Below are 22,399 nucleotides of genomic sequence, written 5' to 3'. Positions count from 1 at the left end.
GTAAGTTAGATTTAGAGAAGCAAAGTCCTTCCCCCTTCTGGTGGACCCCATGGAACCTTACTTTGTTTAAAAAAAGAAAAGAAATATGTGGGGAAGCAAGTGGAGGAGTCAAGGAGACAATTTAAGGGTTATGGGATGCATTGTTGGTTTCCTCTCTCCTCGCAGCGTGCTTCCTCGGTGGGACAGACTAAGACAGGAGGAAGGGAAGCAAGTGAAGGAAACGTGGATGCAGTTTAACAACGTTGGACTTACTACCACTTAGTTTTGTGTGAAACTGCTCAGTGAAGTACATATCTCGTCTCACACAATATACGTCACCTTGCTCGCTAGCTAGCTAGCCAGCTAAGATCTGTTCTACATCACATGTATCTTTTTAAAAAAGGTACACTGTGTAGTCTTGTAAGAGTTAAGGAAATTCCTACACAGTGTCTTTATCTTACCTGATGTGTTTTATCAGCCTCACTTTACTGTAATGCAGCCTTTAAAACCAGGAAAAGACACCTGTGTCATATTCAAAATCTGAGACGATATCTAGTCTCATATCACGATCATCGATAGATTGCCCAGCTCTAGTTATATCTCCGTACCAAACAGACATCGTAGCTTCAGAGAGACTTCACCCATGCGACTTTGAAGGTTGTAGTCTTTCTAATTCAGTATTTTCACAGTCTGATACTTCAATAGTTTTACGACAAGCAACTTTCTTCACTTGCAAAAGGATCTTTTAAAAATTAACGATTATCATATGTGTAATTCATGGCTCAATTCAAACCGGATCAAATCATTATTTGTCTTTCCCAGTTCACTTTTGGACATATTTTGTTTTTTAAAAATAAGGTCCTGTGGAGGTCCAACGGAGGGGAGGGACTTCACTTCTCTATTCATCATTGAAACAGGTGACTAAAAACTACTTCTCTTTGAGCACCAAGACAGTTTGACTTCTCAAAACTGACTGAACACAAAGAAAATGGCTCGACACTACCAGTAGAAAATGTCTTTTTTTTTTAAAAGTGAAATGAACCTTTAAACCAGTGATGCAGAAATATTCCCATTAAGGCGGCGGAGATAAATTGTAAGCTCACAGTGTGAAAGATTAATTCCTGAATTTCCTTAAGACAACAAAAGGAAATACACTTAAAAAGACGTCAGAATTTCCTCTGAACTTCTGTACTGTCGTCTCTGATCGACTCAACTCGTACTGGTTCTTCGGTCTCTTTATGGATGAGGTGTTGTGTCCGGGCTGACTTATCGGACTCCAGATCTGGGAGATTATGTGTCCACGTTGTACCAAAAGGCGCCGACACAAGCGTGTCTACGATTGGTATTCCTTCAGCAACTGGCCGGCAATAACCAGTCTCTGGATCTCGCTGGTTCCCTCGTAGATCTCGGTAATGCGAGCGTCGCGGTAGTGCCTCTCGGCGGGCATGTCCGACACGTAACCCATTCCACCCAGAATCTGGATCGCCTGATTTTAAAAAGGCACAAACAAAGACATCTTTTAAACCCTCCTGTTGCCCTTGTGGCCAAATTTGACCCATTTCCCCCCCATTCTTTCAACCAAATTTTCCAAAAAATTAAATAACGTGGATGATAACATAAATGATCAGTTCACTTCTTGCTTTGAATTTGGGTATTTTACAGCATTTAAAAAATAAATCCTAAAAAGAACATTGAAAAAAAGTGACAAAAATGTCCTAAAGAAGTCAGGAAGAAGTTCCTCAGCAATCATAGAAAGAAAAAGCGCCCAAAAACGTCAAAATAAAATAAAATTAAAAAAAGGGACAAAAACTTTGGGAAAAGTGACAAATCGTCAAAAAGAATCTGGATCGCCTGATTTTAAAAAGGCACAAACAAAGACATCTTTTAAACCCTCCTGTTGCCCTTTTTTTTTTTTTTTTTTTTTTTCATTCTTTCAACCAAATTTTCAAAAAGATTAAATAACGTGGACGGTAACATAAATGATCAGTTCACTTCTTTCTTTGAATTTGGGTATTTTATTTAATTTTATAGCATTTCAAAAATAAATCATAAAAGAACATTGAAAAAAAGTGACAAAAATGTCAAAAAAAAAATGCCTGAATTGTGACCCGGAAAAACTAAAAAGTTGCTCCGTCAACGAGAATACATCGCGAGGGTTGAATGTATCGGGAGTAAAAAAAGTCAATTTTATTATGAAACGCCAATTTGTATTCTGTCACTTTTATCCAAGTTTTTCTTGTCTGTCTGTCTGTCTGTCTGTCTGTCAGACAGACAAATTGGCGTTTCATACATATGCCAATTCATGACATCAGTCTGCATGTCTATACACGGTCATTTGTAATAATAAATAAAAAAAAAAAAAAAAAGGGAAAAAGCACCCCAAAAATAATCTGAAAAAAAATAAATAAAAAGAATAGACAAACGTTGAAAAATCAAAAAAGTTACAATTTTGACCTAGAAAAATCAAAAAAGTTGCACGGTCAACGGGAACACAACAGAGTTAAAGAAAGTACTCTCGAGGGTTTTTTTCTGTACGTTTACGTTCGGTTTCGTTGTTGGTTTCTTACCTGATGTGAGCAGAAAGTGGCGGCTTCAGATGCCGCTAGTTTGGCCATGGCTGCTTCCTGCAGGGAAACACTGGTGAGTTAAACATTACGCCTCATAAAAAAAATAAATAAAAAAGGTGTTCAGATCCGAGAATCGGAGTCGACCGACTGTGCCGTACCTTGGTGAAGGGCTTCTTTGAATCCCGAAGAAGGGCGGCCTTCCAGGTGAGCAGACGAGCGCTCTCTATCGCCACAGCCATGTCAGCTAGTTTGATCTAAACAAAAAGGTGAAGAATACTCAATTACCGTATTTTTAGGACTATAAGTCGCTCCGGACTATAAGTCGCATTTATTTAGATTATAAATACAAGAGTTATTCAACTACACAATAGCACACAGAACAATACGCTGAATACGGTAGGTGTCCGGTATGTTAACGTAACACATTAACAGTTATTGAACTATACAATAGCACCCAGAACAACTAGCTAACAGGGCGTGGAGCATGGAGGTATTAAAAGGCGTGGAGACGAAGCTGCACCGTTGACCAGCCCCTCCCGACTCCTTCCTCCAGCTCTGGCCGTCTCGCTTTCAGCCCACGATTAGCCGATTAGCTTTCTTTGTTTTCTTCATTGCAGTAAGAGTCACCTTTTCGCCAGTCTCCCTCATAAGTTGCTCCTCATTTCAAACTCTCTTTCTGCTGCTCGATTACCGTTTTCGGGGCTGCATATTTTACTCCCTGCAGTTTGTCTCTTTTCTTTCTCAGTTGTCTTTAGGAGCAGCGTTCTAGTTGTCCCAAGCCTAGAGCGCCCTCTCGCGGCTGTAGACGGTAATGTTTTCAGTATGAATTAACATGTAAAAACATGTTATATATGATATATAAGTCACACCTGACTATAAGTCGCAGGACCAGCCAAAGTAGGAAAAAAAGTGCGACTTACAGTCCGGAAAATACGGTAGTGCCGCAACGATTAGCCGAGTTTTTCCATTCATGAAGCAATCGTCTAGGCTCGTGAGCCCGTCCTGATCTGGCTGTGCTCCTGTTTTCCACTCGCAAATCAGTCTGGCATCTTGAGGCAGAGAAAACATGGAGCCAAACGACCGACCAATCAGCGTTGGTTTTGAGGAGGGTTTAAGTGGTGATAGACAGATGGTTCATCCAATCAGCTAACCAGGATTTTCGCCCCCTTCCCAAAAGTTCTCCAACGGAAAGTTCCCAGATGGATATGCCGAGCAAATGCGAAGCGATGCATCTGGTGGAGTCAGGTTAGCAATTGTCTGGATCAACCAAAGAACATTTCCAAGGTGAAGCCCAAAACCCTCACTGTCCACTTTTTTTTTTTTTTTTCTTCTTCTTCGGGGAATGATTGTAAAGATTTACAAAAGAATATGTTTAGGGCATTTCCTCTCTAACTGGGACATTTCGGGAGCGATTGGTGGGATTACTGTGGACTAGACTCGCAGTGTTTCTCAAATGGGGGTACGCGTACCCCTGGGGGTTACTTTGGAGTACTGCAGGGGGTACTCATTTAAAAATACAGTACGGGCCAAAACTATGAATGAACACATATGGAATTATGTACTTAACAAAAAAGTGTGAAATAACTGAAAACATGTCTTATATTTTAGATTCTTCAAAGTAGTCACCCTTTGCTTTTTTTATTAATAAGGGAAATAATTCCACTAATGAACCCTGACAAAGCACACCTGTGAAGGTAAAACCATTTCAGGTGACTACCTCATGAAGCTCATTGAGAGAACACCAAGGGTTTGCAGAGTTATCAAAAAAAGCAAAGGGTGGCTACTTTGAAGAATCTAAAATATAAGACATGTTTTCAGTTATTTCACACTTTGTTGTTCAGTACATAATTCCATATGTGTTCATTCATAGTTTTGATGCCTTCAGTGAGAATCTACAATGTAAATAGTCATGAAAATAAAAAGGAAACGCATTGAATGAGAAGTTGTGTCCAAACTTTTGGTCTATACTGTATGTCATGCATAATTCCTAAAATAATTATACTAGAATAATGGTGAATTAAGTGTTGGATTCTTAACATTTGAAATGTAGCATTTAAATGTTTTTTTCAGTTACATGGTTGTTTAGTAAATCTATCACTGCTGACACTGTATTGTTCCTCTTTATATAGATGTACAAATGTTTTGTGCTGTCAGGGGGTACTTGGCTTAAAAACACAATTCAAAGGGGGTACATTATTGAAAAAGAGTTTGAGAACCCCTGGACTAGAGGGTGAACATTTTTCAGGACTCCCGCGGTACGGGAGTCAATTTCACTAACGTGATCGTTAGTTTAAAAAAAAAAAAAAAAAAAAAAAGTGTAATGTCTGTCTGACTGCAGCTCACATCACCTGTATGGCCTGCAGCTTGCCGATCGGGGATCCGAAGGCGGTGCGTTTGTGTGCGTAGTCGGCAGCGCAGTCCAGAGACGCCTGAGCGATCCCGAGAGCCTGAGCAGCGATGCCGATCCGTCCACTGTCCAGGGTTTGCTGTGTGACACAAATCCAATTTTTATTTAAAGTGCAAAAACACCATTAGACATGGTCTCAGTGCACTTCACTTTACAATCTGCTTACTGGCCTATAGGTAAGTTAGGCAGAAATGTATCAATTACAGTTTCAACATCACTTAATTATAAGATGGGTGAAGTTTTTGTCCCTTTTTCTGACTTATTTGTCCCTTTTAAAAAAAAAAAAAAAAAAAAAAAAAAAAAGAAAATGTGTCAATTTTTTGACACTTTTCCACTACCACCAATGATGTCTACACGCCACGGACACCAATTTATTACCATGATAATGTTACACTTACTTTTCAGAATTCATGGTCAATAAACCTTGTTGGATTTTTAAATTAAACTTAATTTTTGAGTCAAAAAAAGCTGAAATTATGAATTATTTAGACTAATATTAGAGGAATGTATGTTGATGAATAATCAAAGACTTGTATGTCAAAGTTGAGTCACAATACTGTTTAGAAAAGTGTCCAAATGCTATAAAATTGAATTAAAACAACTCAAAATTCAATGAAAGTAGTGATCATTAACTGTACTTGCAACCATGCATGTTATTTTCTCGGTAATTTGGTTGGAAAAGAAACCCATATTTGTTCTAAATATAGACATTTTGATAACGGGTCCAAACGTTTTTTTCACCCTGGAAATAGGTCTGAAAAATTGGGGTTGGCTTATATTTGGGGGTCTTGACTTTTAAAAGTCATTATACATTCACAACAGCAGATGGCGCCAATAAGCGAGCCAGCTGGCAGCGAGGAAGGCGAGCTGGTGGAAACCAGAGCACGGGAGCGACGAAAGCGAGAGTGAACTGCAGCTACAGCTGCAATTTTTCTGTCCGGACGAGAGATTAGTAACCGAGCCTGACCCGAACACGACCGACATTCTGTTTCTTATGTATATAGAAATTCATAGCTGTTCATTTACAAATGTGATTACATTTAATTTAAAATGTAACAATTTCATCAAAAAGGATATTGAAAACATGATTTCATTTAAAAACACATTGAATAAACCAAGGTAGACAGCCTATCTTGGTTTATAATATTATTTTAAATTATTATTAGAATTTTTATTTTTATTCAAAACAAGATCTGGTTTTCGACAAGTATTTTTTTTCCAAACATGAATCTTGAAAAAGAGGAACTCCTCTTATAGGGGTGGGCGAGCTGGAGAAAATCTGATATTTTTGACCAAATACATCAATGTCGATATTGTGGTGTTGACCATTTGTGCTTTCACAAAATATTACAATATTATTACATACTGGTATGTTACAATGAGACCTTAGATAAATAGGATTTAGATTATTTTTGGGGCATTGTAGGTCTTTATTTGTGTAGGACAGTTTAGACTTGAAAGGGGAGTTAGAGAGGGGGGAATGACATGCAGCAAAGGGCCACAGGTCGGAGTCAAACCCTCGGCCGCTGCATCGAGGAGTAAACCTCCATATATGGGCGCGCGCCCTACCAGGTGAGCTACCTAGGCACCCTTGAATTTACAATTCACACACACACACACACACACACACACACACACACACACACACACACACACAGTAGGATTTCATCATGACAGGATTCCATTGAAAGACGATAAAGCCTCATATTGAATTATGGCCCAGCCCTATTCTTACATTAGAGTCGTCTAATATTCAGGTCAATATGGTACACGCTGCAGGTCAGTAGTCAGATTTCTCTGCTACCTTGAACCATATTTTTTTAGAAAGCATTGACAACTATTCCATCCATCTTTGCAGCTCTAATCTTGGCACCACTCCTGGTTCACGGATGTGTTTTTTCTTTATTGGACAACCGGTTTTATGACTCCTGCAGACGTTTAACAGGAAGAAGAGCCGAGCGGAAACTATTCACACGGGGACAAGAATGTCGAGAAGTGAAGTCAGGAAGTTGTACTTCTTGTAAAACGGTTGGTTCCTTCCCTGAGCTGCTTTATTTTACCGGAGATGTTTACATACACGAGACATTTTCAGTTCCGTCTGTGTCGCAATGAATGAACTAGAGCTGCAAAAGGTGCACTGATTAGTCATCAACTATTAAATTAACTGCCAACTATTTTGATATTCGATTATCGTTTGAGTCATATGAATAAAAAAAAAAAGGTAATAATTCTGATTGCAGCTTGTAAAATAGGACTTTTCTAGTTTCTTCTCTCCTCTGTGACAGTAAACTGAATGTCTGAGTTGTGGACAAAACAGATAATATTCACATTATAGGCACCACCTACAGCCTGTAGTGCGATTTGCAAAAATCCACAGCTCCCTGTTCAGATGTACCAATCAGGGGGGGGGGTGTCAATCACTGCTCATGCACACGCATTCATTCTCCCTTGTGGGGAGGGAGGTAGCCCGGTGAGACTGTCCTGATCTGGCTGAGCTCCAGTTTTCTCCTCCCAGATCAGTCGGGCATCTTGAGATAGAGAAAATTTGGAGCAGTTCGCCAAACGACCGAGCAATCAGCGTTGGTTATGAGGCGGGTTTAGGTGCGACGCCGACGCGAAGCGACTGTTCGGTCTGAACAACGTGGCGGCTTCCACGGATGAGATGAGCGCAGCTATCGCAGCAAGTTTGATCTGAATCAGAAAGTATTCCTTCATTGAACGAAGAGCACGGCACTGGAAGCTTTTCTCGGAGGAAAAGATATTTTTTGCTCTTCTCCCGGCTGGTTTCAGCAAGAGTTTGATCCGATTGGTTGATTTCGCCCGTCTATCACCAACCATAGGTGGTGATAGACAGATGGTTTATCCAATCCGCTAACCAGGATTTTCACCCCTTTACCAAAAGTTCTCCAACGGTAAGTTCCCAGGTGGATAAGCCGAGCAAATGAGAAGCGATCCATCTGGTGGGGTCTGGTTAGGTGGGGGAGAGGAGGGGCTTAGGAGACCCTTTTGGGCTTTAGCGGAAAGGGGGGGGACTGAGAAGTTGTCAATGTTCAACTTTTTTGACTAAATCCTGGATCTTCCACAACCCTACCTACAGCACCTTTAAGTGTGGTAGTTGCAGCTCTAGAATCAACTGTTTTCAACGGTACCATGGCGATCTTGAACCCAGCGCCGCGCGGTCCGAGCATGTTGTCCAGCGGTACCCGGCAGTCCTCCAGGATGATGTTAGCCGTGGACGAGGCTCGGATGCCCAGCTTGTCTTCCTTCTTCCCCAGAGAAAGGCCCGGGTGTGGCATGGGGATCAGGAAAGCACTGATGCCCTGCAGACACGGGACACACACAAAAAAATTTGAGGAAATAAAAAAAAAAAAAAAAAAAAAAAAAAAAAAAGCACAAAAAAAGGTGTGGGAGGATGCCCATTGTTAGAGTGACATTTCTCAATAGGACAAACAACTCTTTGTTTCGCTTCAGTAAAATGTAATGTGAGTCATTAGGGTTTGGCACCGTTTTGATTTTAACCATTCTGATTCCCAGACTAAGTCTGAAATTCCACACCATTAAAGTGCTCATATTAGGCTCATTTTCAGGTTCATAATTGTATTTATAGGTTGTATCCGAATAGGTTTACATGGTTTAATTTTAAAAAAAAAACACCATATTTTTGTTGTTCTGCACATTGCTGCAGCTCCTCTTTTCACCCCGTGTGTTGAGCTCTCCGTTTCAGCTACAGAGTGAGACATCTCACTTCTGTTACATCTTTGTTGGGAGTCGCACATGCTCAGTAGCTAGGTAAGGACTACTAGCCAGTCAGAAGCAGAGTATGAGGGTGTGCCCTGACAGTAGCTAGGTAAGGACTACTAGCCAGTCAGAAGCAGAGTATGAGGGCGTGTCCTGACAGTACCTAGGTAAGGACTACTAGCCAGTCAGAAGCAGAGTATGAGGGTGTGTCCTGACAGTACCTAGGTAAGGACTACTAGCCAGTCAGAAGCAGAGTATGAGGGTGTGCCCTGACAGTAGCTAGGTAAGGACTACTAGCCAGTCAGAAGCAGAGTATGAGGGTGTACCATGCTAGCAGCTAGCCGAGCATTATAACGTGTGTAACAAAGTGACCACGTTGGTCTCTGAAGTAAAGGCTGGACTACAATAGAGCTGTTTGGAGCAGTTGGTGAACAGTGTTTTCTGGTGGAGATGGTAAGTCCCTTTGGGGGGGGGGCTCGGGGCTCTTTCACTTTGTAAACCTATAACGTGCAACAAAAAAAGATATATAACACAATAAAGTAAAAGGGAAAAAGCCAAAACGCATAATATGAGCACTTTAAAGTAAGCTTAGTATGCAACTAATAAAGCCAGAAACTCCTTTTAGTTTAAATCTACATAGATCTCTTTATTTTTCACGCTCCTGTTGTGTTTCTTTAACCCCCCGATGTTGCAAAGTAGAAACCATTCTTGTTTTTTCCGTACATGTTTTGAGCCCCCTGAACAGTTTTTTTTTTTTTTTTTTTTTTTTTTTTTTACCTCTTTTGGAGATTTGTTTGTCTTGCATATATTTTTTGAAGGGGATAAATCTACCTTTTCTAAATATCAGGGAATATTAGGGAAATCTACGCCTATGCGTCATTGCCTTGTGTTTGAGTTTCTTGTCCGTGGTGGCGAACACGACTGTGGCGGAGGCGTCCCAGCTGTTGGTGATCCAGGCTTTGGTTCCGTTCAGCACCCACTCGTTTCCGTCCTGACGGGCCACCGTGGAGGCCGCGCCCGCGTCGCTGCCGTTACCTGGAGATTAAATTATTAAAAAAAAGACACATTTACCCCTTTAAATGTGTTTAGTTTAGTTCAGTTCAGTATATTCTTTGTCCCAGAAGGGCAATTTGTGTGCAGCAGGAAGACATCACATGGAAATATACACCACAACCACAACTAGCAATTAACTTACTAAACACAGCAATAAACAGCAATAGCAGAAATTATGTTGGGGACATAATAAAAAGTAATAGTCCATAATAATTATACATTTAAAAGAAATACAGGGATAACTAAGATACATTTTTATTTATCTGTTATAATTTTTATCTCTCTGTTTACGAGCTAATGGAGTGCTAAAACGTAAGCCAGAAGGTAATAGAAAGTATTTTCCGTACAGAGGGTGAGTGGAGTCCTTGCAACTAGACATGGCTTTTTTAAAAATGTTTTTTGAAAATGTCTGTAAGGCAGCAAATAATAGAAAATGACACGACAGACTCAATAAAAGCTTTGTAAAATAAATTCAATGTTTTATCCACCAGGAATTTAGCAAGTTTCCTGAGTGCAAAGAGTCTTTGTTGGCCTCTCTTGCACACTGAAACAGTGTTCAGTTGAAATTTTAGCTGGTTGTCAATCAAGGTGCCCAGGTATTTATAGTATGGCACCATGTCTATGTCCTGGCCCTTGATGACACTACGCCCTACCTCTCGGAGCTTCTACGCCCTTATATCCCCACTCTCTCTCTGTCTCTCGCTCTCAGATCAGAAGATCAGCTGCTCCTGAGTGTGCCTAAGGCCGGTTACACGCTATACGAGTCACGTGAGCGCGGCGTTTCTGTTGCGTCTCAGTTGCGCAGATTTTTCTGTGTCCTACACAACAGAAGCTGAAGCTGTCTGACACGGCACTGCTCCTGCTGCTAGATACAGGGAGGGCTGATCTCGGGACCTAGTGCCGACAGATTCAAATTCTGAACAATGGGTAAGTGGGCTGTCTGTTTATAACAACTTTGTGTAGCTGTAAAGAGCCTATACAGCCTATCTGATGTTGGACCGTCACTCAGAACACACACTACGTTGTTATCGTAGCCTATCCTACCCATATATACATACATGATGGGCTACGATAACAACGTCACATGATAATATGCACTTAAGACTACATACATACTTACATACATGTCTAGTGTGTAATTGTGTGTTGTTCATACTATACAATGATTTATTGTTTGTCTTTGTTGAATAATACAGAAGACAAAGAGCTTAAAAGAATAATCGAATCGCAATATTTGGAAAAAAAAAAAAATTGCAATAAGATTATTTTCAAAAATCGTTCAGCCCTACCTACTGATTTGATTAAAGCAAGACAACGTCGGCAGTATTGACTTCAAAATATGTTACAGAATATTTCCTTCTGTGCGACAGGTGCAATATTTGAAAATCTTTTCTCTGAAATTTTGAATTACATTTATATCTACATTGATGTCACAACCTAGACTTTCAAACATCAAGAGGTCATTTATTAATGTGCATTCGTGTCTAAATGACATATTAACATATTTTCCTATTCTATTTAGCCTGGAAACGCTTCCAACACGCTCGCGTCTCGCGTGAAAAATAGGCGTCGGTTATATTTCTAGGAGGCGCAGGTATCAGGCCGGCAGCGTGCACGCTCTAACCGGTTACCATGGGAGCCAAAATATAAACGAACACGCCACGTAGCCGACACGCTCGCGCGACGCGTGCAGTGTGCAGTGTGTAACCGGCCTAAAGCTGCTTAGACACTGACCAGATGGTCGACAGTTGACAGAAAAGCCAGTCGAGATGATCAGTCTCCCCGTGTTGGTCCAAAAAATGCCTCAGAACACACCAAAAAACACGAGACGTAATACATCTCTATATATCAGCAGGCAGCACCAATCTGTAATGTTGCCCAGGAAATGAAAACCGGCAGCTGATTGGACGAACGAGTCACATGGGTTTGTTTTCTCCGGAAATTCAAAGCCAGACTGTCATGGCGGCTCGTTCAGAATACGATCTCGTATCGGACTAAAATAGTTCACTGAAACGTGTTTCTGAGAACATTTTAACAGAGAAATAGGTTGTGATGCAGTTGCTGAATCCGTCTTCATTTCAGATCAACAAAAGGTCAGTTTAAAAGATTTTCATTAGATTTTGAGAGACTCTAGTCACCTCATTCTGCTCCTCCATTTCCGGGTGAGTCCCGACTGCACGGGACACACCGAACAGACTGGCGTCACTGACCTCGCCAGACTGTCCAACGGCCGATAATCGGTTAAGTGTGTCCCTGGCTATTAAACTAAGTCTCAGAGGAGACCGTGCCTTTGCTGGTGCGGCTCCTAAATGATGGAATGATCTTCCTCTGCATGTTAAACAGGTCTCTTCTGTGTCTTGTTTTTAAATCTAAACCATCTTAAAACCCATCTCTTCTCTGTGGCCTTTGACACCCAGTAAGATGTTGACTTGTTGTACTTCTTTTAATTATTTAGATTGATTGTATTTCATTGAGCAGCTATTATTTTGTATTCATGTTATATTGTTATGCATTTTATTTATGAGGGCTTACTTATTCTTCTGTGCAGCACTTTGGTCAATTTTGGTTGTTTTAAAGCGCTTAACAAATAAAGTTGGATTGCATTTATGTGAAGTCACAGGGCGTGGACTTAAACCAAGATAAGATAGACTTTATTAATCCCACACTGGGGAAATTGCTGTGCTACAGCAGCTCAAAGGAAAAATGTACACACATCAGAATAACACAAAATACACATTAAGTAGACCCTGCGCCAAATACGTGCACCCAAGTCTTCCACAGAGCTAGGGGAAAACCCTGTAAATGGGTATGGGGAAATGATGCTGCCAGTGGACACGCACCATGATAATGTCTCTTAGGTCATATCCATCAGTGGTGTGTGGACACGTACAGGTGTGTGTGTAGGAGGAGTTTTACCTGGCTCACTGAGGGCGAAGCAGCCCACCTTCTCTCCGGTGGCGAACGGTGTAATCCACTGCGTTTTCTGTTCTTCTGTTCCGTTCTTCAGTATCGGTCCGATGTAGAGAGACTGGGAGCAGAACAGGACAATAAACACCGGCACTAATGGCGTTATTCCATTACGTGATACCTGCTCGACTCTTAGGGGTGTAAGAAAAAAAAAAAAAAATGATACACTTGAGTATCGTCAGATTTTATTTTGCAATACTGTATAGATTTAAAAAAATAGATCTTTTTTTATTATTTAAACGTTCAAAAATATTCATGTAAGACAGTGGTTCATGTTTATGTTGTGTTTAAACCCCCTACCGCTAGATGGCTATGCTGAGACACACACTAGAGTCCTCGCCTAACAGTGCCTAGTAGTGCCTAACAGTAACAATAACTAACAGTGCCTAGCAGGGCCTAGCAGTGCCTAGCAGTGACAGTAACTAACAGTGCCTAGCAGTAACAGTAACTAACAGTGCCTAGCAGGGCCGAACAGTGCCTAACAGTAACAGTAACTAACAGTGCCTAGCAGTGACAGTAACTAACAGTGCCTAGCAGTAACAGTAACTAACAGTGCCTAGCAGGGCCTAGCAGTGCCTAGCAGTAACAGTAACTAACAGTGCCTAGCAGTAACAGTAACTAACAGTGCCTAGCAGGGCCTAGCAGTGCCTAGCAGTAACAGTAACTAACAGTGCCTAGCAGGGCCTAACAGTGCCTAGCAGTAACAGTAACTAACAGTGCCTAGCAGGGCCGAACAGTGCCTAACAGTAACAGTAACTAACAGTGCCTAGCAGTAACAGTAACTAACAGTGCCTAGCAGGGCCTAACAGTGCCTAACAGTAACAGTAACTAACAGTGCCTAGCAGGGCCTAACAGGGCCTAACAGTGCCTAACAGTAACTAACAGTGCCTAGCAGGGCCTAACAGTAACAGTAACTAACAGTGCCTAGCAGGGCCTAGCAGTGCCTAGCAGTGACAGTAACTAACAGTGCCTAGCAGTAACAGTAACTAACAGTGCCTAACAGTGCCTAGCAGTGACGGTAACTAACAGTGCCTAACAGTAACAGTAACTAACAGTGCCTAGCAGGGCCTAGCAGTGCCTAGCAGTAACAGTAACTAACAGTGCCTAGCAGTAACAGTAACTAACAGTGCCTAGCAGGGCCTAGCAGTGCCTAGCAGTAACAGTAACTAACAGTGCCTAGCAGTAACAGTAACTAACAGTGCCTAGCAGTAACAGTAACAACAGTGCCTAGCAGGGCCTAACAGTAACTAACAGTAACAGTAACCTACAGTGCCTAGCAGTAACAGTAACTAACAGTGCCTAGCAGGGCCTAACAGTGCCCAACAGTAACAGTAACTAACAGTGCCTAGCAGGGCAGTAACTAACAGTGCCTAACAGTGCCTAACAGTAACAACAGTGCCTAACAGTAACAGTAACTAACAGTGCCTAGCAGGGCCTAACAGGGCCTAACAGTGCCTAACAGTAACTAACAGTGCCTAGCAGGGCCTAACAGTAACAGTAACTAACAGTGCCTAACAGTGCCTAGTAGGGCCTAACAGTAACTAACAGTGCCTAACAGTGCCTAGCAGGGCCTAACAGTGCCTAACAGTAACAGTAACTAACAGTGCCTAACAGTGCCTAGCAGGGCCGAACAGTGCCTAACAGTAACAGTAACTAACAGTGCCCAACAGTGCCTAGTAGGGCCTAACAGTGCCTAACAGTAACAGTAACTAACAGTGCCTAGCAGGGCCTAACAGTGCCTAGCAGTAACAGTAACTAACAGTGCCTAGCAGGGCCTAACAGGGCCTAACAGTGCCTAGCAGTGCCTAGCAGTAACAGTGCCTAACCGTGCCTAACAGTGCCTAACAGTGCCTAGTAGGGCCTAACAGTAACAGTAACTAACAGTGCCCAACAGTGCCTAGTAGGGCCTAACAGTAACTAACAGTGCCTAGCAGTGCCTAGCAGTAACAGTGCCTAACCGTGCCTAACAGTGCCTAACAGTGCCTAGTAGGGCCTAACAGTAACTAACAGTAACAGTAACTAACAGTGCCTAACAGGGCCTAACAGTGCCTAACAGTAACAGTAACTAGCAGTGCCTAACAGGGCCTAACAGGGCCTAACAGGGCCTAACAGGGCCTAGTAGGGCCTAACAGTGCCTAACAGTGTCTGACTTTGTGCTAGAAGCTAACAATGTAGCTATGGCTGAACTTTGGCCTACTTTAGCAAACATTAGCTCACTAAGAACCTAGGAACCACAATCCCAACCTGTACTTAATTGTTGACCTAAAGTAAACTTCTTTGACTTTTATGAACATCATTTCTATTTAAATATTAGTTTTTCTAAAATTATACTTTAAAATAAATCCCAATATATCGCCTTAACGCACCGTATCAAAATATATTGCAATATATTGAATTGCGACCCATGTCTCATGAGACATATCTTATTGCCAGATTCGTGCCAATACACAGCCCTATCGACTCTACTCGCAATTTTGGGTTTTCCGTTATGAAAAAAACAGTCCCTGGTACCTGCTAACAGGTACTTTATTTATTTTTTAATTTTTATTTTTTTTTAGTATCACCTCCGTTGAGGCGAGCAGACGAGATACCAAAAAAGGTGACGTGAAAACCTGCAGACTCCTGATTGGTCGGAGAGAATCGTCACTAATCACTGCGTCATCATTGCTAGCGACAGATGGGGGTGTCCTGAACAAACCCAACATTTTTACGATATTACCTTGCGATAAATAAAACTGATATTAAAGTGTGCTCAGTTCCGCTGCTTTCAGTATTCTCATAAAATACAACAAACTGCTTGCTGAATTCAAAACTAATGAAAAAGGAAATAATTTCCAACTTTCTTTAAAAAGAACAAATCAAAACATTGAATTGAATATAAAAGAAAAAGGGCAGCACTAGGGCTTAACGATTAATCGTTTTCAAATAGAAATTGAGATTTGATAGAATGCGATTAGCTTTCTGCTGATGTATTCTTTCAACTAACACAACATATCTCTGAGTGTCTTTCGTGATGTTTATTGCGCCAGCTGATAATGCGATGACAATACAAAAACAAGTTCTTGTGCAGCATGTAATGGCGAAATTACATTTAAGCGTAATTCCTTGTATTTTTAGGTTTTATTTCTACTTTCTACTGAAAGAGTTTCTCATTTTCACTAAACTAACTGAGAGCCCCAAAGTCTGGAACATAATTCTTCATTTTCTTTTCACTCACCCTTTCCACACTGGGCTGATGTCTTTTGTGAAATTTATGTTATTCCTATATTTGCACATATATTTTTAATAAAATACAAAAAACTAACGTGGTTTAGTCTCCGACTGTCATTTGTTTCACTTTATTATTATTTAATGTTTATTTGGCAGGGACAAATGCATCAAACATTGCTTTATAAAGAATACAAAGTAGATGCCATGCATACAGGTTTATAGCCATGACTAATTTGCAACCCCTGTCCCTGTTTAGGCTTTTAAAATTAAAACAGAAATTAAAGAGTATTAATATAAAATTTGTAACTATTAAAATACATACAATAAATACATCCCATACATGAAATAAAATCAACTTAAATGAACGTAAAAATCACTATAAAAACAGAGTTTAAACACATTTAACAATGCAAGAACACAAAAGTATGCATAAGCCTATGCATGCTAACATATGCAACATTATGTTTGTATGAATTGTCTTATATCTTGTATAGTCAGTGTTCACAGAGTTGTTTCAGTTTCAGCCATTGCTTTAAATGTGTATTAAAAACCTTGAGTTCCACAATTTTATGCCTCTTTCTGAAAATGTCTGACCAAATGTTGTTCTACGTTTTGCCGCTATACAGTTACCACTTATTGTGCCTCTAGTTCTTATTCCGCTCTTTTGTTTCACTACTTTACTAAACTTTGAAACCTCTACCCCTGATGCAAAGGAAACTTCCACTACAAGCCCTAGACAGAATATCACTCCCGCTCTACACAGACCGTACTCACGTTATTTACAGACACCACGACTCCCGTGCTGGCGCAGCCTCGGCTGATTTCCTCCATAGCCAGACTGTACGCCAGGTAGTCCATCCCGGCTCCACCAAGCTCCTCGGGAACCTCCATGGCCATCACCCCCATCGCCCCCAAATCCTGGATCTGGAACAGCATTGAAGTGTGGGATACCTTAACCCTTTTTTTTTTTTTTTTTTTTTTTTTTTTTTTTAATATATATACAGTACAGGCCAAAAGTTTGGACACACCTTCTCATTCAATGCGTTTCCTTTTTATTTTCATGACTATTTACATTGTAGATTCTCATTGAAGGCATCAAAACTATGAATGAACACATATGGAATTATGTACTTAACAAAAAAGTGTGAAATAACTGAAAACATGTCTTATATTTTAGATTCTTCAAAGTAGCCACCCTTTACTTTTTTATTAATAAGGGAAATAATTCCACTAATGAACCCTGACAAAGCACACCTGTGAAGGTAAAACCATTTCAGGTGACTACCTCATGAAGCTCATTGAGAGAACACCAAGGGTTTGCAGAGTTATCAAAAAAAGCAAAGGGTGGCTACTTTGAAGAATCTAAAATATAAGACATGTTTTCAGTTATTTCACACTTTTTTGTTAAGTACATAATTCCACATGTGTTCATTCATAGTTTTGACGCCTTCAGTGAGAATCTACAACGTAAATAGTCATGAAAATAAAGAAACACATTGAATGAGAAGGTGTCCAAACTTTTGGCCTGTACTGTATATAAATCTGAAATATTTCAAAAAGTGTACATCAACGTCTTAGCTTCAGCGCCACATTATCTCTTTACACATTGCTCTAGAAAATATTTTGGTGCTGCGTCACTATACGGAAAGCTGAGTTTGTTCTGAACATTTTGATATGAAACCTTAAAGGTCCCATGACATGGTGCTCTTTGAATGCTTTTATATAGACCTTAGTGGTCCCCTAATACTGTATCTGAAGTCTCTTTTATATAGACCTTAGTGGTCCCCTAATACTGTATCTGAAGTCTCTTTTATATAGACCTTAGTGGTCCCCTAATACTGTATCTGAAGTCTCTTTTATATAGACCTTAGTGGTCCCCTAATACTGTATCTGAAGTCTCTTTTATATAGGCCTAAGTGGTCTAGGTGGAGGGTGGGGGTGTGGTCTTGACTAAGTGCCACTTTGCTCGTTTGAAAGCCATGATGTCTCGCTCTCTCTCTCTCATGGGTGGGCCAAATTCTCTGGGTGGGCAAAGCAGAGAAAGGGGAGGTAACCTTGCTCCTTATGACCTAATAAGGAGAAGATTCCTGATTGGCCCATCTGAGCTTTCATTTTCTCAAAAGGCAGAGCAGGATACCCAGGGCTCGGTTTACACCCATCACCATTTCTAGCCACTGGTGGACCATAGGCAGGCTGGGGGAACTCATTAATGTTAAAAAACCTCATAAAGTGACATTTTCATGCCATGGGACCTTTAAAAATGTAAATTTAAGAAGCTGTGTAAAACAGCTCTGTACCTGTTTGGCAGGGTAAGAATGCTCCTTGTCCAGCCTGGCTGCGATGGGGGCCAGTTCTCTGTTGGCGAAGTCTCTGCAGGTCTGTCTAAGAAGCTGATGAGTCTCCGGTAACTCCGCCAGCTGGGACAGACTTCGACAACCAGCGAGACACACAGCGAGAGCTTAAAAAAAAAAAAAAAAAAAAAAAAAAAAAAAAAAAAACAGAAAAATATCAACGGCTCAATACCACAGAGCCACCGATGTTCAGCGAGGTCGGCAACAGACTTTGGTCCAGACTGAAACATCTCAACAAAAAAATACAATATGCACGAATAGTCAACACATTCTCACTCCCATTGCGTAAAAGCCGTCAATTTTAACACTTCCTGCAATTTAAGTGGATAATAGTCTGTATCCACGACGTTCCACTTCAGGGATAGTTCAGGTGATGCCGGAAATTCCCCCAGACGGAGAGGAGCACCTTCTCCAAGAGGCTCCGACAGCTTCGATGTTGCACGGATCGCTACAGGAAATCATTCCTACCACAGGCAATTAAACTTATTAACACTTCATCACTGAGTGTGAGATAAGACTCATATACATCACAACTGCACTGAATGCACCTTGCACAATAGGTTTATCTACCTCCTATCTTTACTAGGGAAACAGTTGTACATTTTTACTCCCCAACTTGTACATTAACTTTATCTATATCTGTTGTACATTTTATTTCCAAATTGTATACATTTTAAATATTGCTTGTGTAGTATTCAATTATTATTTAATGTATATTGTTTCCTATTATTTAATGTATACTCTGTATGTGTGCTGTGTGTCTGATATTTTTGCTGCTGCAACACCATTATTTCCCATTTTTTTGGGATCAATAAAAAAAAAAAAAAAAAAAAAATCTATCTATCTATCAGATGTCCCTCATTTAGGCCGGATGTCCGTCCCCTTCCTCTGTCTTTGTGTCGGCTAACATTGACGCCATAATCCGCTACCAGCAGGTTGTAAACAATCTCTCCCAAACTTTTGTTGAGCTCTCCTTGGAGCTCAACCCTACAAAAAAACCTAATGGTGCATTCGTTTTGTCCACCAAAGTCAATCTACGAGTTGTTTTCCGGAGTTACGAAACAGAAGTTGCAAAAAGTATAGTGCTGTATACTGCTACCTATAGACATGTCTCTACAGTCTTATTAGGAGTTAAACATAGTGCTGTATACTACTACCTATAGACATGTCTCTACAGTCTTATTAGGAGTTAAACATAGTGCTGTATACTGCTACCTATAGACATGTCTCTACAGTCTTATTAGGAATTAAATACCGCCAAATTAGTTTTTTGTTGTTATTTTGTAGCTTGTTCAGCTGAAATTGGCTAGAGACGCTCGGTTGCTATATGGCAACAATGGCCGAGTCTTGAGCAGAAAGCAGAGCAGTAGCCTACCCGCGATTATTCGTTTTTCGACACGGATGGGAGCTACTAGTCGCGATTACAAAAGAAAAAGAACGCACCATAAAAGGAGCTCTGCTGTGGGGGCAAAGACAAGGCAACACCTCTGTTCCAGCCACTTAGCATCCGGGGTCAGCCAGTGGAACAAGTGGAGGTATTTTGGTACCTGGGCACAGAAATAGACACTTCCCTGTCCTTTTCACAACACACAGACACAATATACAGTACAAAAATCAAAACAGCGTCTACACCTGCTCAGGAAACTCAGAATCTTTCAGATCAGTCAGGACGTGTTAACTTTGGTTTACCGCTCCCTCATTGAATCAGTTCTCACTTTCAATCTCTCTTCCTGGTACAACCAACTCACCATCAAAAACACACAAGACTTTCACGCATAGTGAATCACGTGGCCAAAATAACTGGCTCACCCCATGCTCCCCTATCGGAGCTGTACAGCCGCTCAGTGATCAGGAAGGCCAACCTGATCACAGAGGACCCGTCTCACCCCCTCCATCAATCCTTCCAGCTATGACCATCAGGCAAGCGTTTTAGGGTACCATTGGTCCGAAAATACATCTACAAGAAATCCTTTATCCCATCTGCAATAGCCATATTGAATAGCACAAAATAAACACCACAGTCAGCGGATATCTCAATTCACCCCATGTCTTGTTTTTATATGTCCGTGTGAATGTCTTTGTAACTGGAGCCTTGTCAAAGACAATTTTCTGGAACCCTGTGTAACAGACAATAAAAGTATTATCTTATCTTTTAATCTCTTTTGGGGTTGTGAGGACTATGGTTAACTGCTCCTCAGATCCCTGCAGGGTAAATCCAGACAGCTAGCTAGACTATCTGTCCAATCTGCATCCAAACGCACACAACACGTTCTAGAGATAGTTTACCCCCAGGTAATAAGGTTATTGAACGATAGCACAACAGGAAGGAGGGCTGTGGTCTGAACTTAGTCACTTATGTATACTGTGTTTGGATATTCTATAATGTTTTTAATGCCATTACGTTTTTAAAATTGTTATTATTGACTGGTGCTGAGAGAGTGCAAAGGCACATTGTATTTAATTGCTGTGGTACTTCGTACTAATATGCATATGACAATAAACTTGAACTGAACTGAGTTTTCTGTTGCTAGGGGTGGGAATCACCAGATGCCTCACGACACAATATCATCACAATACTTATGTCACGATATGATATTATTGCGATTTTAAACATATTGCAATATTCTGCGATATATTGCAATGTATTACATTTTTTCCAACTTCAAATGACGTCCCCAGAAGGAAACTTTGTCAACATCTGTTTTATCTAAAAAGATATTCCGTTTGTTCATCTCACTTCAAATTTTGTTGCTGCAAAATGGGGATTGTCAAGCAGACAAACTGACCACCCGATACACCATCGGTGTATCGATACAGTATTGCCACGGAAAATATTGCGATAATATGCTGTATCGATTTTCCCCCCACCCTCATCTGTTGCACAACTAAAACAACCTTTGAACGTACACATGTTCCACCAAAACAAGTTCCTTCCAGAGGCTATTTTGCAGAGGTACCGTGGCTCCGTCTTGGTTTAAAGAAATGCCGATAAACCAGAGTGCATTTTTCTCCCATCCCAGAATGCTGTGTGGACTAGCCAGCAGAGGTGTTGAAATTAATCAAATAATCGATGCATCGAATCGTGGACACGGACGATGCTGCATCGATAATCGGCCGGCTCATAATTTATTATTTCTGTTTATAATGTAATGTAGGACTAACAACATTTCTGTTTACATATTATGGCATGTTTCGCACATTCAGGAAGTGCCATGTGCTCAGTGCTGTATAGCTTTATGTATCCAGTTTATTTAATATTAGAGCACTGCAGAAGAAGCTTGAAAAGCTATGAATTAAATATCCTACATGGCTTTAATAGAAACATTTATTTGACGCATCGAGATATTGAATCGCTGACATGATAATCATAATCAAATCGAAAGATCAGCGAAGATTCACACCTCTACTAGCCAGACCCTCCTCCACAGCGCTGTGAAGGAAGGTCTGGCAATGCGAGACGAGTGCATGAGTGAACCTCTCGCTTACTCTTTAAACATAAATTACCTTCTACAATTTTTTTTTTTTTTTTTGAACGCCGACACTACAGGCAAAAACATTGTTTTTTATGGACTGGTACATTTTGAGATTGTGGGTTTGTGGGTCTTGCACAACGTATGGATTTTACAATCCATATTTAGCGATAAGACACGTCCCAAAAATACCCTTTGAAGAAACCTTTGACTTAGGTGCACGTATTTGACATTGTAGACACTGATATGCCGATAACGGTCCAAAATTATGTTAAAAGGAGACGCCAAACTACCACAAAAGGGACACAACACGGCTACAAAGAGACGCCAAATGACCACAGAGACCCAAAACAACCCCAAAGAAAACTAATATGACGAAAAGCAGACGCAAACACCCACAGACAAAATCCCATAAAGAGACACAAAAATCTATGGGGAAATAGCTTGTTCGGTTTATTAAAAAACATCACATTTTCTTGAGGAGAGGACGCGCACCTAAATATTCCCCAAAGCTCAGGAAAACACTGCAAACATTCGGTTTTAGTGCTGCACCTAAAGCTTATAATGGCTGGGGGAAAACCCTGACTGACAGACAGACAGAGACACACACACACACAGAGACAGACAGAGACACACACACAGAGACAGACACACAGA

The 22,399-nt window shown here is 40.8% G+C and overlaps 1 protein-coding gene across 1 annotated transcript in view; it reads right to left on the bottom strand.

Moving 5' to 3' along the window:
* Positions 1-578: 578 nt before the first annotated feature.
* Positions 579-22,399, bottom strand: part of acads (acyl-CoA dehydrogenase short chain) — a 26,150-nt gene continuing 4,329 nt past the window's right edge. Inside the window, exons 2-10 of the mRNA XM_028601805.1 lie at positions 18,219-18,379; positions 16,696-16,845; positions 12,661-12,772; positions 9,575-9,726; positions 8,103-8,273; positions 4,895-5,032; positions 2,705-2,800; positions 2,547-2,603; positions 579-1,465 (exon numbers count right to left, since the gene is read on the bottom strand). Coding sequence (XP_028457606.1) covers positions 1,313-1,465; positions 2,547-2,603; positions 2,705-2,800; positions 4,895-5,032; positions 8,103-8,273; positions 9,575-9,726; positions 12,661-12,772; positions 16,696-16,845; positions 18,219-18,379 — 1,190 coding nt within the window. The 3' untranslated portion in view covers positions 579-1,312. The remainder of the gene's footprint in view (positions 1,466-2,546; positions 2,604-2,704; positions 2,801-4,894; positions 5,033-8,102; positions 8,274-9,574; positions 9,727-12,660; positions 12,773-16,695; positions 16,846-18,218; positions 18,380-22,399) is intronic.

Source organism: Perca flavescens, chromosome 16, assembly GCF_004354835.1.
Source record: "Perca flavescens isolate YP-PL-M2 chromosome 16, PFLA_1.0, whole genome shotgun sequence".
Lineage (NCBI taxonomy): Eukaryota > Metazoa > Chordata > Actinopteri > Perciformes > Percidae > Perca > Perca flavescens.
This window is presented reverse-complemented; position numbering and strand designations above follow the sequence as displayed.